Source organism: Neofelis nebulosa, chromosome 10, assembly GCF_028018385.1.
Source record: "Neofelis nebulosa isolate mNeoNeb1 chromosome 10, mNeoNeb1.pri, whole genome shotgun sequence".
NCBI lineage: Eukaryota > Metazoa > Chordata > Mammalia > Carnivora > Felidae > Neofelis > Neofelis nebulosa.
In genome coordinates this window covers 99,319,144-99,347,068 of record NC_080791.1, presented here as the reverse complement: position 1 = coordinate 99,347,068, position 27,925 = coordinate 99,319,144, and the positions used below count along the sequence as shown (strand labels likewise).

Here is a 27,925-nt window from a genome sequence, read left to right as displayed (position 1 = left end):
ATGTTTGTCTAGGGTAGATTCCAAAAAATTGTTGGATCACCAAGTCATATGCTAACACCTCTGGGGCTTGGCACACCCTGGTGTTCCCGCCTAGAATGCCTCTGCATGTGACTAATTCCTGCTCATCAAGATCAATCAAGTGTCATCACCGGGCCAAAGGTGGTCTCTTGCTCTGTTTTCCCAAAGTACTTCCTACCCACACTGTATCACTATCATGCACTTAAGGCTCTGCCTTGTTTATCTCGTATTCTCAATATCTAACATATGGCTTAGCATAGAACAAAAATGCAAATGATTTCTTGACTGGATGACTGAATGAATAAATAAACAAATAAAGGTACAGTGGTTAGCACATTCCAGAAACTCAAGGTGAGTGAGCCTGAGAGGGCTGTGAGCTTGGGCTTTGGACCAATCTGCACCCCCCCAGACCCCCCCACCCCTGATGCCCTGAACCAAGCTGCCTTTCTAGGTTTCTGTCTATCCAGCCCTCTGATCTAGAGCATCTCATCTTTTTTTTTTTTTAAGTTTATTTATTTTTATTTTGAGAGAGACAGAGACCATGCGAATGGGGGAGGGGCTGAGAAGGAAGGCAGACAGACTCCCAAGCAGGCTCCCCCTGTCAGCACAGAGCCTGATGTGGGCTCAGCTCCCAAACCATGAGATGGGTGACCTGAGCCAAAACCAGGAGTTGGACACTTAACCGACTGAGCCACCCAGGTGCCCCTAAGGCATCTCATCTTGAACTCCGTTCAGGGTGGGTATTGCCCTCATAGGGCCATGTGAGTGTGCTGGGGCTTTCTGGCTACAGGGCATAGAAATCTGAGCCCTGCAGGCAGCACTAGCAGGGGCCTGGCTTTCCTAAGGCAGCTCTGTCTCCTTTCACCTTTGAAGCAGCTCAGTGTGCTCTGGGTTTTATTTTATTTTTTCTCCCTGCAGTACCTTAGGGGCATTTAAAATCAGCTGCAACGTTTCTGTTTTCAGCTTCCAGATTTGAATCTAAGGGAACCCAGATGCTTTCCACTCCATATCTCCTTCTCCTTGTGATCTGACGAACAGCCTTGTTTACTGAGTTTGTCTCTGGCCTGGCTTCCCCAGGTGCCAGTCTGGCTTGCAGCCTTTATTTTTAACGGGGTTTTAATAGGCGGTTCCTGTAATTAATTTCATTCTTGTGTTTTCACACTTTCTGTCTAGGTGCCTAAAGGCCTCCAGGCACTAGGTGGGATGTTAACTGATTTAAAATAGTACGGAACGCTATAGCTGTCATTATATATTACCCCAGCTCCTCTCATTTACAGCTTTTACGATCATTAATTAGCTAGGGCACATGGCCCATTTGGGAGGTCAGCCGGGTCACACGTAGTGTTTCAGAGAGGTAGAAACAGAAATATGGAGAAAAGTGGCTTTTTCATGCCCCAACAGAGACTAGGTGTTGAAACTGGTTTCAGAAGCCACATCCTGCTGAGTACACACCCTGTGAGCGACAAGGCCAGGATCCACTACTCAGGTAGGATTTGCCAAACACGGTACATCCTGGATGCCCATTTTCACCCTCCTGCCAGGACTGGGGAGTAACTCAATCCTCAGCGGCTAATACTACCACCTGAAATTACCCTCATTCATTCTCTTCAGGGCCGTTTTCCATTTCATGAGCGGATTTATCTGCGTAAAGAACGCGTCAGTGACTCCTCTCCGATTCAGAAACAACATACTTTTGCTATTTTTAAAGCTGCAGTTTAAAAATCCGCGCACACGCACTCACGCTCCTCAGGGAGTGGTGGAGGGGCGGGGAGTGGGGACCAAGAGTACGTGCTGGAGAGAGAACAGCCTGGCCTTTGGCTTTCCAGAGCACCGCACCGTCCCCCTGGGGGCGCACTCCTTGGAGTCCGAGGCGGCTTCCCATTCCCCGAGGGATTTTGCACCCTCTGGACCCTCTGAACGCCCGGTGCCTCGGACCCTGCTAGCCCGCCCGTGCCCCCTCTCTTCTGCTAGGGGGAGGGCTCGGTTGCCGGGTCTCCCGGCCCAGAAGGGATCCGCGGGGGGGGGGGGGGGGGGGGGAGGGGGGGACCCGGAGGTCAAGCAGGTGGCGATTAGGTCAGCCTCGGAACATTCTTGGACCGCTCCAGTGGATATAAATAACAGACGGGCTGGCTGCGAAAAAATCCCGGGGTGGGGGCTAAGGGGGTGAGGAAGAAGGGATTTATTAAGAGCCGGGTGGTATCGTGGCGATCTGGAAAAATCTACCAAGGCTGGTGACTGACAAAGGGAGTGGAGGGACGAAGGGATTTAAGAATGAATCTTGGTACAAAATCTGGGAATAAGAACACGGAGAGGGAGGAGCTCATGCCTTTTTGCCCCACCCCCATCGCGTGTCCTACCCAGTCCACAGAATGCGCCTCCAGATTGGCAGGCAGGGCTGCACATGGAAAGGGCACGGGTTTGGAGTTCAGGGTCTTGCCCGACTACAGATCTCTTACAAGCTGAGGAAGGTCTCTGAGCCTCAGTTTCTGCATGTGTGCAATGGGAATCCTAATGCTTAAAAGAGGGTGGTTGTGAGCCTCGCTGGAACGAACTTCTAAGAAAGCTATGCTCAGCAAATAAAATGTAAGGCAGTGTAGACCCGAGGCCTCCCTCCAAAGGGTGCCACGGCAGGCCCCATCCCTTCCCGCTTCCACGAGTCTCCCAGGCTCTGCAAAGGCCGGTAAGGGCAAAGCCGAAATCTGACTCCCTATAGAGCGACGCGGCGCCACCCTGGGGAGCGGGCCCTGGCGCTTCTCCTGTTGGAGTCGATACCCACGGCCCGCGCTCGAGGAGCAGCCGGTCGCCGCGATGCCTGCAGCCCCTGCGCCCCAGCCTCTGGCGGGTGGGGTTGGGGCCGCGGCGGCGAGGAGAGGGCGGGGCCGGGGGCCGGGCTTCCCGGGGGAGGGCCGGGCGCGCTCCGGGAGGCGGCGGCCCCGGCCCGAGAGCGGCAGGACTCTGGCCGGAGCGTGGCCGGACCCCCACCCTCCGAGACGCCCAGGGAGGACGCGGTGAGTGCTGCCCCGGCGGGAACCACGGGGAGGCGGCGGCGGGAGAGCCCGCCCTCTCCTCCCGCTCCTAAAGTTTGCAATGGGACCGACTCCCGCTCTGGGAACCCGCGGCTACCCAACTCCGTGCGGGGACAGGAATAGGTGCCGCCGAGTGGAGCGGGCGTCTCATCTGCTGCGCCGCGCACCCCGCAATTTCCCAGGCTGGCAGTGGAGACGGGGACGTCGGGGGTGGAGGGGCACACCATCTCCTGGGGCTTTTCAAAGGCCGCCAAACGCCCTTTGGGGGCCCCGCTGCCCGGGGACCCTTCGCTCTCTGCAAAGAGCCCTAATTCCTGGGCCGCTGTCCCGGGTCACCTTCCGGAGTCCACGGCGGGGCTGGCCGGGCAGGGTGCGCCCCCTCCCCTCAGCGGTGATCGACTGGCCCCACCCCCGCGAGACCAAGTTCAACAAGTTTGGCCAACAAATCCTAAAGCCTCCATGGTTAGGCCTTGGCCCGGCCGCTCCGCGTGGGCTCCACCGGCTCCGAGTTGTGTAGCTCCGGGCCGGCAAGAGGGCCGGTCGAAGGGCGCCGTCCATAAGGGTTGAGGCCAGAGACGGGCAGCCCCTGGGCTCCGAGGTCTGGTGTGGAGGCTCCGGGTTTGGAGTGCGTCATCAGGGAGCAGGCACCTCGGGCTGCAGGTCGGGTTTCCAAAAGTGCCCCTTTGTTATGCCCCTCCCTGGCCCTGCCTCCTCCCCTCTCCCTGCGCCACCCCTTCCCCCACCCTCTGGGGCGGCTCTGGCTGCTGGTCCCAGCCGCTCTAGCCTAGGCACCACTGTCTGGACCAACGGGCCGCCCACTCCTGAGCCTTCACATCTTAGGGCTTAGGGAGGACGGGGAGGGGCTGCTGGGAGAAGAAACCCTTGGGCGCAGCCTGTGACTCAGGAGGATGGGCAGGGCAGGATGGCAGTGCCCTCCCAGTGGCATGCCCCCAGCTTCTGGGAAGGGTAGGGGCTGGTCTGTGCAGAGGTGGGGGGTACCTACCTGCCTTAGGTAGGGCGAGTGGGTTCTTCCCTGAGGCTCAGGACTCCTTTACCTTGGCCCAGGCAGTTATGAGGAGGCCCTGCCAAGCCGCAGCAGACTTCTGCAGGCCCAGTAGGTACTGGCTACCCCGGCTGGGAAGCATTCATTATTAGCTTTCTGAGCTCTTGCGGGTGGCAGAGTGTGTTCTGGGGACCAATCTGGGTCTCTGCTGAAGTCAGGAGGCACAAGGTGCTGGCTCTCCTCAACAGGGGCCATGGTTTGCACTGCCCACCCCCACGGCTGGATCTAGCCAGGGCTGCGGGGCCTGGCTGTGCCTGGGACTCTGGGCTTGTGTTTGCTCTGGGAGGCGGGAGGGAGCAGTGCCAGCAAGCACACACAGCTTGCTCTGTTCTGGGGCTAGAGAGAGGGAACGGGTTGGGGGCAGCTCTCCTGGGAGCCAAGCCTGGAGGCTGGAGCAGGCAGGGGGCCTGGGCCCCTGGATACCTCACTGGGACAGCTCCGAAGGCTCTGTGATTTACAGCTGTGGCTCTGTTTCTCTCCATCTGGTTGGCAAGTCCTTTCTGGGTAAGTGGGGCAGATTCAAGAGGAAGCAAGGTGAAGTGCTGAGGACCCTTGCAGACCAGCTGCTCCGTCCCTCTCCTGCTCTGTACCCAGACACCTCCATCCACTGCAGGCCTCAGCTCTCTCTCTGAGCTATTAGGGCTGGATCCCACTTCAGGCAAGCTTTCTCACAGCTGCTCTAGCCATCAGGTTCCCTGGTCTTTAGGTAGATGTCGTTTGTTTCTTCATTCAACTGCTAACTCCAATGCCTGAACAAACACAAATTGGACCACCTCTGTCAACGACTGGGGACAGATTCTGCCCTGTCAGTCACAACCCAATGGAATATATCATATATAACTGGACTGAGGGCTCACAAGGGGCTGTGTAAATGGGGATGGGGCAGTGGGGTGGGGGAGACTGTGAAGATGCCTCAATTTGAGTTTTGAAGGATGTATAGTTGTTTGTCCGTTTGGAGGGGAGCAGTGTGATAGAGTCCTGCTTTGGGGGCAGAGGGCACATACTGTGTCCTGGGCCTCGTGGTGTCCCTTGGGCCTGCTCGGAGGAGGAAGCAGTTTCCTTCTAGGGGCTTGAGTCAGTGCTAGGGACAGCTGAGACCCTGCCAAGGGTCAGGAGGGGAGTGGCCGCGTGCCATTGTGTCCTCTAACCTCTGGGGTGGTGGCTTTGGGGTTGGAATCCGCCTTGCCCTCCTCTACAATTCTGGAGCACACTCTTACAAGTGCCTGGTCACCTGTCTGACTCCTCCCATTCTGCCCCAGACTCTGGGCTTTTTGAGGGTGGGGCTGAATTACTCATTACTCATGGAGGCTTGTGGGACCTCAGTGGATGCTGTGGAACAGGATGAATGTCCTTTGTGACTGTCAGGCCCTCATATTTCTTGCTCATTGCCTGGTTTGAGTCTTTTTTTTTTTTTAATTAATTAATTTATTTATTTTGAGAGAGAGCTAGAGAGCTCGTGGGAAGGGCAGAGAGAGGGAGAGAGATAGCATCCCAAGCAGGTTCCGCACCATCAGCACAGAGCCCAACGTGGGGCTCAAACCTTGAGATCGTGACCTGAACAGAAATCAAGAGTTGGACGCTTAATGGATTGAGCCACCCAGGTGCCCCTCCTGGTTTGAGTCTTTTTTTAAATTTTATTTTATTTTAATGTTTATTTATTTTTGAGAGAGAGACAAAGAGCGAACAGGGGAGGGACAGAGAGAGAGGGAGACACAGAATCCAAAGCAGGCTCCAGGCTCTTAGCTGTCAGCATAGAGCCCAACGCAAGGCTCGAACCCATGAACCAAGAGATCATGACCTGACCTGAAGTCGGATGCTCAACCGACTGAGCCACCCAGGTGCCCCTTCCTGGTTTGAGTCTTAAACCAGCCCTGGCACAGAAGACCAGGAGGCAAAATTTCCATCTTAGGAGGGAGCCAAGGCTTCCTTAGGAGGACAGTAAAATGCACTTGTTCAAGCTTCTTGGCCAAGATAGGATTCGGGCCTCTTGGCCCCCAGTCTGCTCTTGCTGGCAAAGGGAGCTACTGGAGTGTGGCCGGGAACCCTCTGACTTGGCCTTGTCTGGTAAAGGGTCGCCTTGTTGTTCAAGCAAAGGCGATGGCGCCTGGCTTGGGCAGGTATCCTCTTTTCTCATCTGTAGTTGGGTGGGGGGCGGGGGCAGCAGGGCCCTCTGCCCACCACCCACCCCGCCTGCCGCCTAATCCCCTGCTGGATCGTGTGACCTGCCTGGCATTCTCCTGGCTGGAATCTGGCGCTTCTGACAGCAGTTGCTATATCGGGGGAGCTGGGCACCGCCCTGGACTCTCTAAGTCCCTGCCCTCACCCCCTGCTTTGCTTTTTTGCTTTTGTCAGCTTCAAGGCAGAATCACGGTTGAAGCTTTAAGAGTTGGACGCCCAGGTCCCTGAAGAGATCTCTAGGCCCCCGGTAGGTGGAATGAGGCTGGGTGGGGGAGGGGGTGGGCAGACTCATGGCATGAGGAAGAGATTTGAAGCGGCCACCCTTTCTCCTATCCCAGCCCCTCCTGGGGCCTTCCAGACGTCTACCTGCTAAGTCCTAGCTCTGACAGTTCCTTAGATGGTGGGGATAGTAGTGGGGACAAAGCCCAGGGATAGGAGAGGATCTTCTCTCCCCAAAAGTGTATATCCGGCTTCCCTGCTTACCCCTCTGCTCTCCACAGCCCCAGTCCGCCACCATTCCGTGCTGCAGGGACACCATGGCCCCAGAAGAAGACGCTGGAGGGGAGGCCCTAGAGGGCAGTTTCTGGGAGGTGAGCAGCTGGGTCCTAGGTTTGGGGGTACCCACTCCACTCTGGGCCCAGCCACCTATCCAGGGAGGAGGCTAGCTGTCAGCCCCAGCCCTGGAGGGGGCTTCTCCCTGGCGACACTGCCTTTCTCCCGTCTGCCCCAGGCTGGCAACTACAGGAGGACCGTGCAGCGGGTGGAGGACGGGCATCGGCTATGTGGGGATCTGATCAGCTGTTTCCAGGAGCGCGCCCGCATCGAGAAGGCCTATGCCCAGCAGCTGGCTGATTGGGCCCGCAAGTGGAGGGGCACCGTGGAAAAGGGTGAGGCCGCGCTTGGGCCTAGCCAGGAGCAGAGGGCCACTGAGGGTAGGGAGATCAGACAAGGCAGATTCGTTTTTGCACCTCTTATGGAAAGCTTGAGGCTTTCATGTCTGCCTTCCCTTTGAAGAGCGAAGAGCCTCCTGGTTATTCTTACAGTTGTGCTGTTAAGAGTTTGCAAAGTATGGTCATCAGTTATTTTGATATTTGTAACAGCCCTGTGATGGAGACAGTCCTGCTCTATCCATTTTCTAGAGGAGAATCCGGAAGTTCAGAGACGCTAAGTGACTTGCCTGAGGTCACACAGCTAGGAAGAGCTAAAGCTTGAACCTAGGCCTTCTGACTCAAGAGCTTGGATCTTTCCATCCTAACCAGCTGCATTCCTTGAGGGCGGAGGCTAGTTCTTCCCTTTGGGACAATAAAGTATAGTGGTTCATATAGGGTTTGAATCTCAGTTCGACTTGTAGCTGTAATGCTTTGGGCAGTTAACTTCACTTTTCTGGGCTGCTGTTTGTTGTCTGTTAAATGTTGATCACGACATTCTCTGCATGGTGGTGGATAAAGATTCAGTGAGATCTCGTATATCGAGGCACAGAGTAGCTACCGATAAAGCAGCAGCTGACATCTTTGTTGTTCATCTCTGCATTCCCTCTGTGCCTGGTGCCCGGCGCAGCACCCAGTGAGAGGGGGTGGGCCGGTTTCTGGTGGTGTCCCTGGCCTGGCCCAAGCCCCTTGCTCCCTGCAGGCCCCCAGTACGGCACGCTGGAGAAGGCCTGGCACGCCTTCTTCACGGCAGCTGAGAGGCTGAGTGCGCTGCACCTGGAGGTGCGGGAGAAGCTTCAGGGGCAGGACAGCGAGCGGGTGCGCTCCTGGCAGCGGGGGGCCTTCCACCGGCCAGTGCTGGGTGGCTTCCGCGAGAGCCGGGCCGCCGAGGATGGCTTCCGCAAGGCCCAGAAGCCCTGGCTAAAGAGGCTGAAGGAGGTGAGCCTGGGAGGGGTGGGTCCCTTCCTGAATCCGCCCTGGGCCACCGGGGCCGGGGCTTGGCGCGCAGGGTCCAGACTTGTCCCCGTGCGTGCCAGGTTGAGGCGTCCAAGAAGAGCTACCACGCGGCCCGGAAGGAGGAGAAGACAGCCCATACTCGGGAGAGCCACGCCAAGGCAGACAGCGCCGTCTCCCAGGAGCAGCTGCGCAAGCTGCAGGAGCGGGTGGAACGCTGCACCAAGGAGGCTGAGAAGGTACCGGGCGGCCGACATGCCTTTCCCAGCCCTCTTCCTCACCTGCCACCCCTTCTCCAGGTCATCATTTAAAAGAGGACCCAGAGAAAAGATGATGCTTTACCCAGGGAAAGAAGCGGTGCAGTTTTGGGTGTTGGGAGGAGCTTAGCAGTTGAGGAGACCTTCCAGCTCCTTCCACCGCATCCTGCCTGGGACAGGCTTTCATGTGGCCTGCTCTTCCAGAGCACCCGTTCCTCCAGCTCTGCGTATCTGCTGCTCCGTTTCTACCTCCTCCATGAAGCCTTTCCCCGTTGCGCCCACCGCTCCCTGTAGGTCGACCCTCACCTCACTCTCCATCCTCGCTCACCAGACTCTCAAAGCTGCTCTGCCCAAGTGTGACCTCCCTTGTTAGGCTGCCGGGGTCTTGGAAGGCAGGAGCTGGGTCTGTAGAATGATTGCTGCCGGTGCCTAGCCCGGGGTCTCTCGCCCATGACGGCGCTCAGTAAACACGAGCGGAGTCCTGAGTGGAAGAAGGTCTTGTCCTCACCGGGCCCCTCCTGTCCCACCCAGATGAAAACCCAGTATGAGCAGACGCTGGCAGAGCTGCATCGCTACACCCCGCGCTACATGGAAGACATGGAGCAGGCCTTCGAGACCTGCCAGGCCGCGGAGCGCCAGCGGCTTCTGTTCTTCAAGGATATGCTGCTTACCTTACACCAGCACCTCGACCTCTCCAGCAGTGAGAGGTATGGCCTGCGAGGTGGGCCTGGAGGTCTGGGCAACGCTGGGTCTCCTCCATCTCCCCCAGGCTCTGGCCAGGTGCAATGAGTTTGGGGGGGCGGTGCTGGGGCTCGGGGCTCCCCGGTGTGAGGCTGTGCTTCGGGTCACAGGTTCCAGGAACTCCACCGAGACCTGCATCAGGGCATCGAGGCAGCCAGTGACGAAGAGGATCTGCGCTGGTGGCGCAGTACCCACGGGCCGGGCATGGCCATGAACTGGCCACAGTTTGAGGTATGGGAGGTGTGGGGGCTCAGCCTGGACCTGAGGAGGGAGGCTAGGGCTTGGGATGAAGTAGGTGAAGGTCTGAATGGCTCCGGCTGCCTCCACAGCCCCACGGCCCAGTCTGAGCCTACGCACTGTCCCAATAGGAGTGGTCCTTGGATACACAGAGGACGATTAGCAGGAAGGAGAAGGGTGGCCGGAGCCCTGATGAGGTTACTCTGACCAGCATCGTGCCCACGAGAGATGGCGCTGCACCCCCACCCCAGTCCCTGGGGTCCGCAGGGTAAGAGCCAGAAACCTGGCTGTGGGAAGGAAGGATCTCTGCCCCCTGCCCTGCCTTCTTTCTGTCTGTCTCCTTCCCTTCATTCCTCTCACACCCAAAGTGGGGTTGAAAATTGGTGCCAGGAACCTCAGGACCTACTCAGTAGTTACAAGGATGCCGGTGTTCATGGTGGTTTAGATTTGCCAGGTGTTTCCCATGGTCCCTCTTGTCTACTGCTCACATTAGCCCTGTGTGGCAGGAAATGCACCAAGCTCACAGGCATGTGTGGCAGAGCTCAGACTGGGATTTTTCAGTTTCTCCCCACCTGCCTCTCCCAGGATTCTTCCAGAGGGTGAGCCCTTGGCCCTGAGTCCTAGGCTCTCTTGCGAAAGGTGGTCCTTGGGCCCTGAGCCTGTCCACTTCTGTCTCCTGTCTCTAGCGGTGGGCAGGATGAGGAGTGGTCAGATGAGGAGAACACTCGGAAGGCTGCCACAGGGGTGCGGGTGCGGGCGCTCTATGACTACGCTGGCCAGGAAGCTGATGAGCTGAGCTTCCGAGCAGGTACCCAGGGACCCCTTTCCTGTTTCTTTCCAGGCTTCAGCTTCCCCCTTCCTTCCTTTATAACTTGAGCAGGGGTGTGGGAAAGGAAAGCCTAATGTTTACCTCCCAAGGACCAGTTCTCTGATTCTCTCTTTTTTAATGTTTATTATTGATTAATTTTGGGGGGAAGGGGAGGGGCAGAGAGAGAGAGAGAGAGAGAGAGAGAGAGAGAGCGGGAGAGAGAATCCCAAGCAGGCTCCACGCTGCTAGTGCAGAGCCCGACATGAAGCTCAAACTCCCGAACCATGAGATCATGACCTGAGCTGAAACCAAGAGTTGGACAGTTAACCAACTGAGCCACCGAGGCACCCCAGTTCTCTGATTCTTAAGGCTACTCTGGGTCCAGCCCCCAGGAGTCAGAGTGTCTGCTCTGAGCCCTCACCTGCCTCTCAAAGTCACCAGCTTGGGCCTGCTTGATGCATTCAGGGTCTGAGGTGGAGTGGCTTGCTGACTTTGACCTCCCTTTGCCTGAGACAGGTCTCCTCTTCTAGCTGGGTTCTCCTACTGTCCCCTCTCCCTCAGTCCTTGACCCAGTTGCAGAAGCGAGCTGGGCCAGGGCAATTGGCCGTGACTAATCCCCCTTCCCCCAGGGGAGGAGCTGCTGAAGATGAGCGAGGAGGATGAGCAGGGCTGGTGCCAGGGCCAGTTGCAGAGTGGCCGCATTGGTCTGTACCCTGCCAATTATGTGGAGTGTGTGGGGGCCTGATCTGCCTTGACAGACCTTCTGCAGCGTTTCTCCACCCTGCGTCAGAGCCCAGCTTCTCTTGGACAGCCGACCCGAGGACCCTGGACCATGGTGCCCCCTGCTGCCCTTCTGTCCCTTGAGGAGGAAGGAATCCTGGGTCCCAGGGAGGGGGGCGGCCTGCATCTAGGAAGGGACTGGTAGGGAAGGGCCAACTGAGTCTAGCCTGAGGGGAAGATAGGGAGGTCAGGAGGTGACAGAAGGGCTCAGGGGTGCCTGGACCTCTCCAGGAATGCATGGGTCTCCCCAGGAGCCGTGGACCCAGTTCCTGGTCTCAGTGTTTTGGGATTCCTGGGGTGGTCTTAGGGTGGTGAGTGTAGTTCTGGGCTAGGAGCACTCTCCTGTGACTTGTTTTAGTGTGTATTAAAGTTGGAGAAAAAAAAAAAGCACTGTCAGGTGTGTGTGCGTCTTTTCTGATACTCCACCCTTGCCAGACTGCAGAGGGCCATCTGGAGAGAGACACTGAGTGGGGAGGTCTGTGGGTCTAGAGTATGTCATGGAAAAAGGTTTGCCAGTTTGGTATCTGCTCTGGAACTTCGGGACCCTAATCTGGGGTGGGAGGTACTCGAGATTGGGTTTGGTGTGAGCCCGCCAAGGCTGGAGGCTGACTACTGAGTTCTGGGGCTGGACGGGGGCCCAGCCAGTTTGTCTTCCCGTTCAGGCCGGTGGGACCATAAGTGCTTGGTAGGGCTGTTAATCATCACTCATCCATCGGGAACTGGCCCCATCTGAGACCCCTGGCCACCGGCCCCCAGCCTCGCAGCCCTCCCCTTCTGGAAGGTCGCACCACCTTCCGGGGCTGGCGGGGCGTCCCGGTGGCGCTCCGGCAAGGTTTGGGCCCGCCCGCGAGCCGTCGCTCCGCCCCGGCTGCGGATTGGCCCCTGGCGTGGCGCGGCGTGGGTCCGGCAACCATTGTAGAGCCCGGGGCTGCTGCGGTCTCCGCTCCGGTTCCGCCGGCCGCTCATTGGTCCAGAGCGGGACAAATCGCTCCGCCCCCGGCGGGTGGGGGCACTGCAGGAGCCGACCCGGTGCCCCGCCTTCCCGGCCGCGGATTGGCCCGCGACAGGACCCGTCGGTCGCGCTGGGGTCTGGGAAGGAGAGAAAATGGCGGCGGAACCGAGCAAGACCGAAATCCAGACTCTTTTTAAGCGGCTTCGCGGGATTCCGACCAACAAGGTGCGCGAGCGGAAGGCGCGCGGGGTCCGGCGCCGGCGGAGATGGGACTCTCCCGTCTCCCCTGGGGCCTGAGGGAGGGAGAGGGGCGGGCGTGGGCTGTTTCCCTGGCGTGTCAGCGCCCGGCCTCGACTCGGGGCCCCTGACCATTGGCTCATCGCCTCCTCCACCCAGGCCTGCTTCGACTGTGGCGCCAAGAATCCGAGTTGGGCCAGCATCACATATGGTGTTTTCTTGTGCATTGACTGCTCCGGGGTGCACCGCTCCCTGGGCGTTCATCTCAGCTTCATCAGGTGGGGTCATCTTGCGGCTGCTGTGCTTCTACTCGGCGGGCCGGGGCTGTGTGCTCAGTAAGGGAGAGTAGCTGCCTCGACTGCCCGGCCAGGGAGGGGTCCGGTGGACCAGCACTGGAGGGAGCCGCCTGTGTGGGCCCCTTGTCACATAGGCAGTTTGTCTCCGTGTCTGGGTTAAAATATCCTTCTTTTATGTTGGTTAAATTTGACACTCAGAGTATTCATTTCGGGGGGAAAAGTTAGCTGCACTGACCTTGTTGCTGAATGTTGGTCGAGTATGTCTGAAGTGAGACTATGACTGTCCTTAAGGTGAAAGCCAAATCCAAGCTTGAGTGCCTGAGAATTCGACCCCGTTTTGGATCTGGAAAATAATTAGCACCTTTTTGACTAGACAATTGAAGAGCAAACTTTTTCATAGACAAGTTAGAGTGGAGGAAGTAGGGTGGTGGCTGATTAATGTTTCCTGGGCGCCTACTGAAGCTCCAGGCCAAATGACAGGTATGGGTCTGCCAGGGAAGCGTCTCCTGATACCTGCTGGTGGGTGACACGCAGCCCTTGCACACAGGTCCACAGAGTTGGATTCCAACTGGAACTGGTTCCAGCTGAGGTGTATGCAGGTCGGCGGCAATGCCAACGCGGTAAAGCTCCTTCTTACCATCTTCCCCGCTCCCATTCTTCTGCTTGGGTACTAACTTTACAGTGTCTTCCTAGGAGGCCCTGTCACTATTTCTTTTCAGAGGATTTTCTGGTCTGTACCAACACTGCACACTATTCTCTAAACTTGGAAATTGGTTATAGTTCTTCTCAAATAGGCTTTGGATTCAACAAAACTGGACAGATGTTCTTGGGGGAAAGGCTAAGGGAGTTGGGGCCTCCACAGTCATCCAGATCTTGTGAGCCTAGATGAAGGACGGGCACAGTGGGTATGGCATGCTATCCTCAGGCAGGGTTGAGTGAGGGCTGAGGTTCAGTCAGTCATCTCTGAGGATGGGAGGTTGTTTTTCTGCAGGAATTTCTGAGGAACTTTACCTCTGTGAAAAACTGCCTGTGTCAGTAGGGTGTATTATCATGTGTAAATAATAATTGGACTGTTACAAGGAGGTGCCTCTTTTGCTTTGGGGGAATCACCTCTAGCATACTCTCCTCTCTTCTTTGCTCCCCAGACAGCTTTCTTCCGCCAACATGGATGTACAGCCAGTGATGCCAACACCAAATATAATAGCCGAGCTGCCCAGATGTATCGGGAAAAGATCCGGCAGCTGGGGAGTGCAGCCCTGGCTAGGCATGGCACTGATGTAAGTGCCTGTTCCCTGGGGGCTAGGGTCGTGGGGTGAGTGGGAATATTCAGAGCCCTGTGTTTCAAGGGTGTCTTCTTCCCTCTAGCTTTGGATAGACAATATGAGTAGTGCTCCCAGTTACTCCCCAGAGAAGAAGGACTCTGATTTCTTCACGGAACACACTCAAGTGAGTGCCCACAAGGAATGTTTCTCATGATGTTGGCAGGTGGTTTACTTAACCAAGGCCAAGGCCTTCTGTGATCATGGGCATGGAGTCCATTCACCTTGGTGTAATACTTCAGACAGAGAGTATCTGGGGCCCACTGCTTGGTAGGTCCAGATGTTTCTTTCTCTCATGAGTAGGCATACAGTATGGCCCTCCTAAGGAATGGACCCCTGTAAACTGGGATAGTAGGGAGGAGGACCAGCTTCTTGAGGGCTCAAAAGATGTCAGGAGTTCCAGACAACTTTTCCTGGATTCTTTCCCCATAAGAAAGCCACTGCAGCTGGGGACAAGGAAAGGATTCTCTCATCAGCAACCCACCCCTGGGAGGAGGTTTCCCATCTACTGGCACTGGGTGCTGAAGTCAGACTCTCTTAGTTTGAATTCCTGCTCCTCCTGTCTTTAGCATTTCTAGGATGGTGGCTAAGTCACTTTACCTGTCAAAACCTGAGTCTCTAAAAGAGATGTATCTACCTCAGAGGGTTTGTTGTGATCATTGAATGTATTTATATGTGAAAAGCCGTTAGACTTGTGCTTGGCATGTGGTAAGTGCCTAATAGTTGTTAGTTGTGAAATTAGGGGAACAGGCTCTGGCTGTAAGTAAATAGTGGAAGGATGGAGGTGACTGTTAATTTCCTGTTTCTTTCTTCCATAGTCAACAGCAGTAGTCATTAAATCCTAGTCTCCTTTTCTCATGGGCTTGGAGGAGAGCCTTATACCCACAAGGTACCTTTAGATTCTTCATACACCTTGCCAGTAGGAATAGCTCATCAAAGCTTCTGTGATCTGGCCTCTTTTTCAGCCCCCTGCCTGGAAAGAACCAGCCCCTGACCTAGCAGAGACCCAGGAGCTAGCCCCTTCTACAGAGATCAGTAGCCTGGCACGTGAGTTCAGTCTGGATTTCAACCAAGTGCCCTAGTCTTGGCAAAGGACTTGGAGCTAAGAATGGGACACCTGGCCAAGGGGATAAAAGTATGTGTATGTGTGGGGGTTCCTATATTTCTGAGTGGGCTAGGATTCATTTCAATCCCTTGGAGGAAGTGGTAGGCATTCCTTTCATCTTTTGGTGGCCTCAGCAAGCTGAGGAAAGCCAGTCTTCCCTATTTTTGTCCCATCACTTCCCGTTTAGGGAAGCAAGCTTGTGCCTTAGACCTAATTCCCACCATTGCATCCACAGAGCCGGAGCACGGCCCCAACATGGACCTGCTTGGCACCTCACCCAAAGCCTCTCTAGGTCAGTATGCCACCTGGCAGGTGTGGGGTGACTGAGAGAGGGTGAGCCTCTAGGGCTCTTTTTGGATCTGGTGCTGCCTGGTCACGTGGACTGAGGCCCCAGGAAACTGAGCATTTGACCTCTCTGGAGTGGGGACTGGGATTGGATTGGTGGCTGTGGCCTCAACTGCAAGGACTTTAGCACCAGGGCCTTTGAATTGATGAACCTGGAAGCTGGTGTACAAGGCCTGGGGTCTGCCTCTGGATGTGGAGCTGGGTCTGGCCAAAGTGTGGGGAGCCAGGCTGGACACCTAACCCTGGGGTCTGAGGCAGGATTGGCCTGTCTGGTCCATTTCATGGGATAGGGGTGTAGCTCTCACAGCTGGAGGCAACGCTCCTTTCTCAGCTTGTCCTTGGCCTTTCAGCTCTTTTTTACTTTCCTTAGTGTTCTTTAGTCTTGGTTCAGGTTTGGACAGTATTTGCTGATCTCTGTTGTTCTGTTGACCCTTGGGGGTTGGGGCGGGAAGCTAATGGAATGACTGTGAAACCCCATGAGAAGGCTGGCGTGGCTTGGTCTAAAGTGAGACTCTAGAGCCCTCTGGGAAGAACTTTGGCCTCTGGGCTTGGGAGCTGTATGGAGGCTCTGGGGTGGGCCCCTTGTTAGCTGCAAGTCTTTTTCTCTAGAGTCCATGTGTCTGTCACCTAAAGGGGCCCTTCCTGCCAGAGGTAACCAACAGCTGTTTTGGGGATCTCAGCCCCTTGCATGTCAGCTCCCTGCCGTAGGAGCTAAGGCTGGCATTTAACATCTGCCTCCCTGCCTCGTAGTCTTTGTGTTGGTTTAGGGACTGTGACTATCTCTGGTGCTTTGGGTCTAGGTTCTTGTGTCAGTCTGCTGGGAGTCCGTAACCTCCCCTAACTTTGTCTGTCTTTGGCTTGGACTATCCTAATGCCGTTGGTTGGAACCGGTGGGTGGCAGCTTTGCCTTCCTCTGCCTGAAGCTGTTCTCTGTAGAAGCTCTTGCCAAGAAGCTGCATGGTATGGGTTGAGCTGCTGCCTCTGACCTCCCTTTGTGTTCACTCGTGCCCCGTCTTCTTTCTCACACAGAACCGAGAACCTCCCTCATTGGCAAGAAGAAGCCAGCAGCCGTTAAGAAAGGGGTAGGTGGAGAGAGGCAGTATGGTGGTGGTTAGGAGCTGGCATCAAATAGCTGGATTCACCCCTTGACCCTGCCGCTTACTGGCTGTATGACTTTAGCAAAGGTACTTTTCTGAACTTTATCTATGAAAGGGCTGTCAAGATGCCTGTCTTCAAGGGGCTCCTGGGAAGAGTCTGTGAGACTGTGCACATTGAGTGCCTGGCACATACTGGGCCTGGTCAGCCCTGAAGCTTCTGCTGTTGTGTGAGCCACCTCATGCCCAGCTCCAGCAGAACCACTGTTGTCCCTCTTGACCATGCTGGCTGGGCTCCTAGTTTTTACCTGAACTTAGGAAGGAATGCTTTCTTTGTGGGTGTGGCTAGAGGACCCATGCTTGGGAGGAAACCAAAGACATTTTGGTCGGCGAGACCCCCATCCCATGATTCTCCTCCCAGCTGGGTGCCAAGAAAGGCCTAGGGGCCCAGAAGGTGAGCAGCCAGAGCTTCAGTGAGATCGAGCGGCAGGCCCAGGTGGCAGAGAAGCTCCGTGAGCAGCAGGCAGCTGATGCCAAGAAGCAGGCTGAGGAGTCCATGTGAGTGTTTGCCAGAGGGGCCTCAGCTCCCGTGGGGTTGGGTGGGCAGGTAGGACAGGTCAGGATGGGTGTCTGCCCCTGACATGTTTGTTCCCTCCAAGGGTTGCCTCTATGCGCCTGGCCTACCAGGAACTCCAGATTGACCGTAAGAAGGAGGAGAAGAAGCTACAGAATCTGGAAGGGAAGAAGCGAGAACAGGCAGAGAGGTTGGGCATGGGCTTGGTGTCCCGCAGGTGAGGCTCAGCTCTGGGGTGTGGCAGGGAAGTGCCGCTGTTCTCCCCAGAGCCGCTGCAAATTCTTCCCAGCAGTTTGGGTTTTTAGGCTCAGTCTTCCTCCGAGGCTGAACAGATAGATGGTTTTGCTTATTGTCTTAAAGTGGCCTAGTACAGTGTTTGTCACAGAGTAGGTATATGCTTAGTGTTTGTTAAATGAAGGAAACACAGGATCAGATGCTTGTTTGATATACACAAGAGGGTAGGGTGTGTTGTGTAATGGGGGTGCTAATGGCACTTTTGGTGGGACATTTCTTTATTTTTCAAGACCTCCCTAAGAATTACAAGGCTTTTAGCATTCTTAATCCCTGTCCACTGAAGGCCATTGCTGCCAGACACGCTAACGCCTGGAAATACCCCCAGACAATGCCCTTTGGCATTGACAATATCCTTCCTATTTCAGGACCACTGGGTTTGTGTTGCTGTGGTTTCTTAAAAACAAAAAGACTGCAAACCAGTTCTATTATGCATTTTGTTTGTTTTACACTAAGAGCTCACGTTTAGAGATTTCGGTAACACTAGACTTTTGATCTCGCTTAAAAATCGGAACATCGGACAGCACTGGGGCCAGCAATCCTGGCTACAGCAGGCTTGTGCTAAGTGCTGGCTCTTTCTTTCGAGGGGGTGTGAGCTCTGCCATTGGCTTTATTTACTTAAATACAACAGTCCTGTGCAGGAGGTATTACTATGTCTTTTTACAGGTGAGAGAATTGATTTATAGCAAGTAAGCAACTTGCCCGAAGCCCATGAATCTAGTAATTGGCACCACTAGATTTTGAACATAGAACTACTGATGGCAAATTCAGTATTCAGGGCCTTTATACTCCACTTCTCTGAAAGAAGATAAGGCTGGCTATTTCTGCTTAATCTTTCAGAACATGTACTAGTTAGATTTAAATTATTCCATTTCAGTCTGTGTGCTGCTTGTGTAACCCACAGCTAATCAGGGAAACATAAAATTTTACTCCCAGGGAGGACTTTAGATCTCCTCCCCTTCCCTGTTTTGGTCACAGGAATTACTGGGTTAAAGGGTATGAACAATTTTTTCAGCTGTTGTTTTCTTTTTTCTTTTTTTGCAGTGCAATAGAATCTTTATTTAAACTCTGCCAACTTTGTTTAATGCCCTGTTGTAAAATATTCACTGTTTGGGGTTCTGTCAGCTAAAAGCTATAGTGTTTTTTTGTTTGTTTGTTTTTTGAGATATTTTTTAATGAGTTTACTTAAGTGAAATTAATCCTTAAAATGTCTCTGTGGAGCATGACACAGGACGAAAGTGAGGCATGAAGAGTTAGTACCTCTTGCCCAACTCACTGCCTCTTCTCACTGGGATACCATACAGCAGCCCCAGGGCTTCGTGCATATAGCCAGGCTGTGTACTTTGAAATACTTTCATCTTTCAAAAAAAAGACGGGGTGGTGTAGGGGTTAGGACAATTAAGGACTCATTCTTTGAGGCCATCGGACTCCTTTCCCTGGTTCTGGGGCATTTTTCATCTTTTCCATGTGTATGTGTTCATCTGGGTGAAGGATGCGGCTCATGATACAGCAAGTCTGCTGAGTTGTTTCTAAGGGCAAAAGAGCGCTATCATTTGGTGCACATCCTCATTAAAATTATAACAGGCAAACGGTGCTTTGTGAGGGAAGCCCTGCTTTGAGAAAACAAAGCTGATGTGTGCACCATTGAAGGTGTGCTCCAGCTCAGCGGGGTTCCTAGCACTCCCTGCTGGGTCTGGCCCTGTGCCTGTGCACAGGCAGGGGGAGACGGCTCTGGGTGATGCCCAGTGAAAGAGAACCCAGGTTTCTGCCAGCAGCTGGGCATCTTCTCTTGTGTAGTGACACTGCTGCTCACACCTGCCCTTGGGCCTGGCTCTGCTTGTCTCCACAGCTCTGTCTCCCACTCGGTGCTGTCTGAGATGCAGGTGATTGAGCAGGAAACCCCAGTGAGTGCAAAATCCTCCCGCTCGCAGCTGGACTTGTTTGATGATGTCGGTACTTTCGCCTCTGGACCCCCAAAGTAAGGCTGTTGTTGGGGTGCAGACTTGGCCACCATGTTCCTCATCAGGCTTCTCTGAGCTACTCTACTGTCTCACTAGGTACAAGGACAACCCCTTTTCCTTGGGGGAAAGTTTCAGTTCCCGCTGGGATACAGATACCGCCTGGGGTATGGACAGGATGGAGGAGAAGGAGCCAGAAGTGACCGTCTCAAGCATCCGGCCTATTTCAGAAAGGTGGAGTGGGCAGGGGCAACACTGTCCAGTAGGATTTTTCTGTGGTGATGGAAATTCTGTACCTGCACTGTCCAGTGTGATGACCACTGACTGTGTGCCTACTGAGCTCTTCAGATATGGCCATTGTAACTGAAGAACTGAAATTTGTAATTTAATTTTAATAAATTTAAGTAGCCACATGTGGCTAGTGGCTACCAGATTAGGTAGTACAGGAATTAGGCTTTGGTTTGAATTTTGCTTTATCATCACAGAAAGCCTAGCAGCTTCTTTTGTTCAAGATCTGTTTCTCTGGCAAGAGGGGCCTGATTTTGTGCTTCAGTCCTGAACACTCAGGGGTATGTGTCTCTGGCCACCATGTTCCTTGTTTTTTTAAAAGCCTATTTTATGTCAGTCTGGGCAATGTTTAACAAATTACCCGCACAACATTTGTAAAATGGGGGACATAAGTGATGACTTCACAGGGCCGTTGGAAGGATTAAAAGTAATGAAACTTACAAAGCACCTAGGCCAGTGTCTCTGCTCGTCAGTGGTAGATAGGAGTGACCATACACTTTTAGGTCCACACTGGGATGCTTTTGAGAGTGGAAATGCCAGAAGAGTAGGTATAAACTCAGGCCAGCTGAGACATACGGTCACTGTAGTGTTAGGCCACTTGTAACTAGGAGTAGACTGGCAGTAGTGGTCCTAGGACATCCGAGACTTTGACGAAGCTCTAGTGGTTTGGGGCAGAAGCCTAGTGCTCTCTAAACTGTATTTCCATGCCGCCTAGTAGAGTGAACGTAAGCTGTCTGTGCCTTGGCTTCGGTGTGGAGAAGAGAAGGGCCTTGTCCAGGGGAGAGGGCCCAGAGCCATAGCCAGATGGGCCATTGTAAGCATCCCCAGAAGGCCACTGGTGCTTTTTTTGGCCTCTGTTAGTAATGGGATTAGTAATACTAGGCTCTGACAGTAATGGGAAGGATCAGAGCTATCCCACATCCACCCCTCAGAGTCACAAACAGAAGGGAAGTGGAAAGCCGGAGCTCAGGCCTCGAGTCCAGTGAAGCACGTCAGAAATTTGCAGGAGCCAAAGCCATCTCATCGGACATGTTCTTTGGGCGGGAGGTGGATGCCGAGGTAAGTAGGGTTGTCCACCCTGAGCCTGGAGGCAGCAGGTGGAGTAAGAGCTTCCTCCTTGCCACTGCTTTGGGCTTTAGCACCAGGGTGTCTTGGCCGATAAGGAGTTCTTGACTCATCGGCCAAAAGATCTCCAGGTCTTTCCCTTTCTTCACCACAGCATGAAGCCAGGTCTCGTCTCCAGCAGCTCTCGGGTAGTAGTGCCATCAGCTCTTCTGACCTCTTCGGGGACATGGATGGAGCTCATGGAGCAGGTAGGGCCCTGGCGGTAAGGTGCATGCCAGGCAAGGCCCGTGGGCAGAGCTGGAGGGCCCTGTGGGCTGGGAAGGGCTTCCTGCAGGGCTTCCAGACCACCCTTTCCCTTGCTTTTACAGGTAGCGTATCTCTGGGCAACGTGCTCCCCACAGCTGACATTGCCCAGTTTAAGCAGGGTGTCAAGTCTGTGGCCGGGAAGATGGCTGTGCTGGCCAATGGCGTGATGAATTCTTTGCAGGTGAGGCTGGGGCTGCTTGACCTGGGGTGGGAGGGTAAAGCGCTATAGAGTAGTGCTTGGGGGTTGGCCGCCTCCACCACATCCAGACACTGCTGCTGGGTAGCTCCTGAGCCTGAAAGAGAGCCTTTTCTTTTCCTGGAGAGGCAGCTTCCTTCCTTTGAGCTTGGTACCAGGGCTCGGCCTCCCTAAGATGCTGCCATGTCTGCACGGATTTCCACAGCCTTGTCACCTTACTTCTCTCTCTCCTCCCTCCCCAGCTTCGAGATTAGGCAGGGCTTCCCCCTTGGGATCTGGTCACAACCCCTTTCCTGAGTCACAATAAAATACAAAACAGTCTCTGCCATGTGAGATTGGCGCCCATTTCCCCGGAGTACCCTAGTCTTGCAGGGGCGTGTTGCAGGAAAGCTGCAGGTGAGAGACTGACTTTGTTTTTTCTTTCCCCATCCCCAGGATCGCTATGGTTCCTACTGATCCAGGTGCCACGGCTCAGGCATATGGTGGCGACAACAGCAAAACCCCCATGATTCCAAGGCCAGGGGCGCTTGCTTTGTGGAAGCTGGGGAGGAATTGTTACTTTATATGTGTTGTGTGTGAGTGGGGTGGCCTTTGAGGATCTCGGGTGAGGGGGATGGGTGGTTCCAGCCTTGACCTCAGCCTGTAGACTGAGCCCTTTTATTCTCCTCCCCTCACACCCCCTCCCTTGTGTGCTAGATTACTGTCCTCTGGTCCTGCCCCCAAGCTGCTGCTCGTCCTGCCACACTGGGAGCGAGGGGAGGAGTTTCCTCAGGAGGGTTTATTCTGGGCCCAGCCCTTCCCCAAGTAGGGAAAGTGAGAAGTGTAAGGCTTTTCGGCCAGCTCTAGGATCCTTCCAGGTTGTCTGGGGTTTGGTCCCCATCCTCTGGAACCAGTGGGCAGGTCTAGAAAGAGTTCTGCTATAGACCAGCCCCAGGGTAGGGAGGCTGCTTCAGTGGCCTCTTCTGGGTGCCAGGAGAGGGCAGGGGAGGGGAAGGACCTTCGTCTGGGCCTTCTTAAGGGCTAAAACTTTATCCGCTACTGAAAGGTTTCATTTGGGATCAGACTTGAGGCCCGAGTGATCTTCTCCTGTCTCACCACCCCTTTTTACAGTGATCACTTGAGGGATACTTCTCCTGGGTGTCTCGGAGTCCTTCCATACCATCTATTGTGGAGCACAGGACCCTCTGTCCCTTCTTCCCCTGCTTGGTGTGGCCATGGTGGGTCTCATCTGCCCTGTGCCCTGCTCTGGATGCTGTGAGCGTAATGCTGGCCAAGGAAGCAGAGGACATGAGGGACAGAAACAGGCTCTTGGGGCTCAACTTTCTTCTGTGTCATCCTGGTCTTAGGGGGGCCTGGACAGCACCCCACCACTGAGAGCTTGAGGCACCTACAGAGCTGCACGCCTTGCCCCCTGGCCACTAGGCCATGTACTGTGTCATCCTTGGTGCCATCTTCCCCTGCTGTGCTGACAGTCTGGGCCCACCCTGCCCCCTGTGGGTTTGGGGTTGGGCTCCCAAGCAACACAGACCATTCTTCCCTACCCCCCCCCCCCCCCCAAAGGGACTTGACTCTCTTTCTGGACTGTTTGTATTGAAACAGAGTGGTGTCAAATAAAGCCTTGACAGGGCCCAGGGCCACTGTTGATCTGAGTCAAGTAGTGTCCTCTCTGGATCCTTGCCTCCCTGCCCAGCGCAGGCCCCTGGCCTCACTCTCTGGGCTCCCACCGATATGGGTAGGGCGTCGGTGCTGAAGCTGAGGGCACTCTCTCCAGGGCCTCCAGCTTGTCTCTTCTCTGAAAGCCAAAGGCCCCTGGCTCCTTGGCCCTGTGCTGCCGCGAGGTCCGGTGCAGCCTCGACCTCACCACCCTGTTGCACGCGGAGGAAAGAGCTGGTGTTAGTTGGCCCTTTAACTCATCTACTGAGCCATACTGCTGTGGGCAGGTGAGCAGCCTAGCAGCTCTGGACCTCATCCCAGCAGTCGGCTTGACTGGGGTGTGTTTCTCAGTGGAGTTTAAAGACAAATGAAATGTACAGCCTTAATGGAACCATTTTAAATCCAGGAAGAAAGGGTGTGTATGTGTATTATCCCTGGACTTGGCAACTCTTTTCCCTTGTAGGGACTCCTGGAATACATATGGCACCTTAGGGGTCCTCAGGGTACAGGTATAAACCACTGGTCTGGGAGATGGATGATTAGAAAGGATGGGCAGAGGGGGCCATGGGGACTTTTAGTTATTGATTTCCAAAGTGTGGGTCTGGGCCTCCGGCTCTGGAGTCCTCTGGAGGGTTCGTAATCCAGATTTCTGTGCTCCACCGCAAGCTGGAACTTGGTTAACTTGCATCGTAAACAAGCTCCCCATGTGATTCGGATGCACACCAGGATTTCTGAGCTGTCAATCAGCCAGAGGCTGGAGAGGAGGATGGGCCTGGAGAGTTCACGTGACTTGGAGCTTCAGTAGGACTGGAACTTCCAGCTCTGGCCTGGCACTCCGGGGCTCTGGGAGCCAGTTCCTGAAACTACTTAGGGGGGCTTGTCTGGGCAGGGATGAGCCCAGGATAATGTGTGTGCCCAGTGAGATGACCCCTGGCTTAGGAGGCAGGCTGCTCTGCTTGGGTCCCTGAGTGGCTTTTACTTTCTAGACAACTGCCCATTTCAGGAACTTGAAGACCACCTGTCCTTAACCTTACTCCAGTCTTGGCTGGAAGCTTGTCTTCCTCAGGCCTGTCCACAGCTGCATCCCCACTGTCCCAGTCTCGAGCAGCTGCTCAACAAATGTTTAATGAAACTCTGGCTAGAAGATTCTGCAGTGCTAACCCTTTGGGGTCAGTGTCTTTCGAGTTCTGAACCTGGCCTCGAACCCTCTGGGCTTGTTTTCTGAAGGCCCATTCCAGCTGTGAGCATCTTTCCTTTGAGAGGCTGCTGTCCTGTGCCCGAGTTGAGTCCCTCTTGGCTCATCTGAGGCTCGTCTCCAGGCTTGAGTGGTCCTCTGGCCCCTGCCTCCCAGTCCTGCTAGGATAGCTGGGACTCGGCACCCAAAACCCAAACTCGCCCCTTCCCTTCACCCGCTCAGTGTAGTGGCTTTAGACTCACCACTTACTGGATACAAGGGACTTTATTCATTTAACATACTTAACTATTAGACACAGAGGAGACTTGAAGCAGTTTTTGAAAGTGGAATTGTCTTCTTGCCTACCCTTCATCCTATCATGGTAGTGGCTCTTCCTCCAGCAGAAGGCCACCATGTTTATGTCCACCCCATACTTGCATCACTGGTGTTGCCCTTGACCATGCAAGGCCCTGCATGGTTATTCATGGTCTCTCCCCTTCCTGGAGTTGCTGGGAGGAGACCACCTTTATGTGGGGACTGTCAGCAAAAGACTAAAGCCAAGTCACCTCCTGGTGGCTTCAGCTCAGTCTGCTGTCAGCTTGGGGCCTGCCTAAAGCACAGAGGCTGACAGGGCCAAGGAGAGTAGGCCGTTACTTTTCAGGGTCACTGCTTGGCTTGGCTGATACCAGAACCCCTCTGGCTGGTCTTTGGGCTTGGGCTGTTGTTATTCAAGCTTTTCACCAGCAGAGGGCAGCATGGCACAGGAGTGGGAGAGGAGGATGGCTGGGAGTCCCAAGGGCTAGGTAGGTGGGAGCTGGATACAGGCGTTGTGGACAGGACCCTTCAGACTCAAGTCTCGGACTCGTCCGTCTCTTCAGTGGAGCCATCGCTCTCTGCATCCATCTTGCGGGCATGATGGAGGGGTCTCCAGGGGGAGCCAACCCGGGGAGGGGTTCGGGAAGGCAGGCAGCTGGCCTCTGGATTGGCAGTGGCCGAGTTGACCAGGCCTGGGATCTGGACAAGCCTGAAGGAGGGAAGAAGCCCAGAAGGCAGCCAGGTGTTTCCTCTCTAGAGACCAGGACCTCCATGCTCACTCTTGAATCTGGATGAAACCATGGGCTGTATTCCCAAAGGACTCAAACAGAGGCTACCTCTGGCCTCTGCTGGCGCCCAAACCCTTCCCTGAATGATGGGGATGTTGCGGACAAGCACCGTCACCCACAATAGGACACTGCCAGGTCCGACTGAGGTATAGCCTTCCCACAAGGGGGCAGCCTCTTCCCACCTGACACTTACAGTCGTTCCAGCTCCGCATCCATGGCTGGGTCGTGCATTAGGTCTCCTTTGTCAGGCAAAGCTCCTAGGACAAAATTGGGGGGCACAAAACTTACTCTGAGTGTCTTTCAGGCAGGCTCCAGTCAGACAGCTCCATTCCCAGCAGGTGCCTCCATGCCCCTCACCTTTATGTCTACCTACTCTGCTGACCTGGGGAGGGCTGATCTAAAAGATTTAAGAAAGAGCTCTTTCTAAAAAAAAATTAAAGTAGGTTCCACACCCAGCATGGAGCCCAACTCAGGGCTTGAGCTCACGACTCTTGAGATCAAGACCTGAGCTGAGATCAAGAGTTGGACACAACCGACTGAGCCCCTTGGTGCACCCTAAGGTGTCCCTTAAAAAAAAAATTCTTTTTAGGGGCGCCTGGGTGGCTCCGTCGGTTGGGCGGCCGACTTCAGCTCAGGTCATGATCTCACGGTCCGTGAGTTCAAGCCCCGCGTCGGGCTCTGTGCTGACAGCTCAGAGCCTGGAGCCTGTTTCAGATTCTGTGTCTCCCTCTCTCTGATCCTCCCCCGTTCATGCTCTGTCTCAAAAATAGATAAACATTAAAAAAAAAAAGAGTCTAAAAATTTTTTCAAAAAAAATTCTTTTTATTTTTAAGTATAGTTGACACCCAATGTTACATTAGTTTCAGGTGTACAACATAGTGGGTCACCGTCTCTACACGTTATGCTGTGCTCACCACGAGTGTAGCTACCATCTGTCACCATACAGCACTATTCTAGTATCATTGACTGTGTTCCCTGTGCTGTATCTTTTAATCCCGTGACTTGTTCAAGGGGAAGAGCTCTTAAGAAAAGTTTAAAAAAACGAGAACTGCTGTGGGGGCAGGAAGTTGGGGCTACCCTCTCCAACTCGGGACAAGAATCACAGCTATGAGACATCCCCAAACCTCAAGGTCACTGCACCAACAGGGCAATCTCCTTCCAAGATTAGGTGGTGGGCTGTGAGCCGTGTAGGGGGCTCAGTTCCTTCCTTGAGTCCCCAGATACTGGGCTGAAAAGGAGCCAGAGACACAGAGTATGGGCCAGCTAATCCCCCCAAATCAGAAATTATCTAGTTTTGTGCCCCCAAATCAGAGTGACCTCACTTTGGAGACAGAATGGTTAATATTGGTGCCTTAGCTCCTCAAGATGGTCTCGGGGTGAGAAGAGAAGGCTGGGTCAGAATCAGACCAAAGTCTTGCATGGCGGGGAGCTGCCAGGTGGGGGGTGGGGGGTGGGATCTGCCTCATCTCTGCTCAGCCGCAATCTCTCTGAGCTGGTTCCCTCAGCTACAAACCAAAGGAAGTAATGCTTTGATACTGGGGATGGTGAGAGGAGACAGTCTTGGCTATTCCTTGGAGCTGTTAACAGTGGAGGGAAGGGGGAGCTGAAGTCTGCAGATGGAAAGATTCTCGCCAGCAAACTGTTGAGGGGAAAAGCCCACTGGTGGTCAGGACATAGATTTGGCAGTTAACAATGCTGGTGTCCAGAAAGCCACAATCTTAAACTTACCATCTGGCTCCAGTCCAATTCCCTACTTTTCCAGAGCTTTTCAGATGATGCCTCCTGGCCCCTTTTGCTCTTCCTTAGTGGTTTTCAAAGTGTGTCCCTCAGAGCCCTCTCATTTTGTGTGCATGAATGTGTGTGTGTGTGGGGTGGGGGGAGCGGGTGCCTTGAAGACTAAGGGAACAGGACAACCCTTCTCCACAACTGGCTCCACCCTGGGGATCTCCAGATCTCTAGTTCCTACACCGGAGATGCAGGTGAGGGCAATGCTTCTCTCCATCTCCCACTCAACCCAGCCCAGCATTAGTGTTGGTAAAAGTGGTTGACTGAGTGATTGCCCTTTTTTTTTTTTTTTAAATTTTTTTATCGTTTTATTTATTTTTGAGACAGAGAGAGACAGAGCATGAACAGGGGAGGGTCAGCGAGAGGGAGACACAGAATCTGAAACGGGCTCCAGGCTCCGAGCTGTCAGCACAGAGCCCGACGCGGGGCTTGAACTCACTGACCGTGAGATCATGACCTGAGCCGAAGTTGGCCGCTTAACCAACTGAGCCACCCAGGCGCCCCTTAGTGATTGCCCTTTTTAAAGGCCCTAGAAAAAGCGAGCACGTGGGGTTAGTCCAGGCTGTGATCTTACCTAGTTAGCTTTTTCTTTCTCTTCCTATGGGCTGATTGGTGGAAAGGGCGGCAGGGCAGTCAGTTACCTAGGTGTATGAAAGAAACCCTAAGCCAACCCCACCCGCTGTCCCCTTACTCTTGACTTCTGACTCCTATTTGCCTTTCTCCTCTGGTCCAGCCAGTGGTCTTGGCGACAGCGTCACTTAGCTGAGGGGTCCGTAGGCTCATGCACACCCCAAGCATCAACTCAGAATAACGAGGCTGCTAGGTAGCATCACGCCTCAGTGAGCCCTCCATCAGTCCTGCTGTGTGCATCCTGTGTGCATCCCCAGCAGGCTTCATACCACATAAGATGGAAAGCAACTAGTTTGTACTAGGCCTACAATGGCTGGCATTTAAAGAATGTTAAATTCCCTTCCCTTGACCTCATTCCCTCAAGTGGCCAGAGGAAGGGGAAGGTTATGTGTTCTTTGAGACTCAGGAACCTGGGGCCTCAAACACACCTGGATACCTCTTGAAGAGCGAGACAAATAACAATCCCTCCAGCTCTGGTGGATGGTGGCCGGGTGGCTCTTCCCTTGGGAGAGCAGCAGGTGTGAGAGGGAGAAGAGTGGGGTGGGTGAGAAGGCCAGCCAGTGAGA

At 54.4% G+C, this 27,925-nt stretch overlaps 3 protein-coding genes across 10 annotated transcripts in view; 2 read left to right on the top strand and 1 right to left on the bottom strand.

The window, feature by feature from the left end:
• Window positions 1-2,912: 2,912 nt before the first annotated feature.
• Window positions 2,913-11,357, top strand: PACSIN3 (protein kinase C and casein kinase substrate in neurons 3). 2 transcript variants are annotated; one of them, XM_058688844.1, is made up of 11 exons: window positions 2,913-3,026; window positions 6,460-6,532; window positions 6,786-6,875; window positions 7,016-7,172; window positions 7,915-8,150; window positions 8,249-8,404; window positions 8,954-9,129; window positions 9,274-9,394; window positions 9,532-9,668; window positions 10,087-10,208; window positions 10,838-11,357. In XM_058688844.1, the coding sequence occupies exons 3-11, from the start codon at window positions 6,822-6,824 to the stop codon at window positions 10,951-10,953; spliced, it is 1,275 nt and encodes a 424-aa protein (XP_058544827.1). In that variant the 5' UTR covers window positions 2,913-3,026; window positions 6,460-6,532; window positions 6,786-6,821; the 3' UTR covers window positions 10,954-11,357. The 2 variants fall into 2 exon arrangements, with proteins under 2 accessions (XP_058544827.1, XP_058544828.1); XM_058688845.1 differs by lacking the exon at window positions 6,460-6,532 and having other exon boundaries at window positions 2,928-3,026.
• Window positions 11,358-12,013: 656 nt separating this feature from the next.
• ARFGAP2 (ADP ribosylation factor GTPase activating protein 2) lies at window positions 12,014-22,663 on the top strand. 4 transcript variants are annotated; one of them, XR_009249971.1, is made up of 18 exons: window positions 12,014-12,165; window positions 12,337-12,455; window positions 13,021-13,093; window positions 13,619-13,750; window positions 13,839-13,919; window positions 14,758-14,839; window positions 15,133-15,189; window positions 15,852-15,893; window positions 16,272-16,324; window positions 16,758-16,894; window positions 16,996-17,127; window positions 19,051-19,179; window positions 19,259-19,393; window positions 20,380-20,506; window positions 20,667-20,760; window positions 20,881-20,999; window positions 21,450-21,589; window positions 22,125-22,663. XR_009249971.1 is itself a non-coding variant. In XM_058688841.1 (17 exons), exons 1-17 carry the CDS (start codon window positions 12,094-12,096, stop codon window positions 21,468-21,470), a joined length of 1,605 nt encoding a protein of 534 aa, XP_058544824.1. In that variant the 5' UTR covers window positions 12,014-12,093; the 3' UTR covers window positions 21,471-22,663. The 4 variants fall into 4 exon arrangements, 3 of the variants coding, with proteins under 3 accessions (XP_058544824.1, XP_058544825.1, XP_058544826.1); XM_058688841.1 differs by having other exon boundaries at window positions 21,450-22,663; XM_058688842.1 differs by lacking the exon at window positions 15,852-15,893 and having other exon boundaries at window positions 21,450-22,663.
• CSTPP1 (centriolar satellite-associated tubulin polyglutamylase complex regulator 1) overlaps window positions 22,586-27,925 on the bottom strand; it is a 198,673-nt gene continuing 193,333 nt past the window's right edge. The window contains exons 8-9 of one of the 4 annotated variants that reach the window (XM_058688847.1): window positions 25,138-25,201; window positions 22,586-22,879 (exon numbers count right to left, since the gene is read on the bottom strand). In XM_058688847.1, coding sequence (XP_058544830.1) covers window positions 22,720-22,879; window positions 25,138-25,201 — 224 coding nt within the window. In that variant the 3' untranslated portion in view covers window positions 22,586-22,719. Of the gene's footprint in view, window positions 22,880-24,107; window positions 24,944-25,126; window positions 25,202-27,925 lie in introns of those variants that run through there. The other 3 variants (XM_058688846.1, XM_058688850.1, XM_058688849.1) reach the window with 3 other exon arrangements.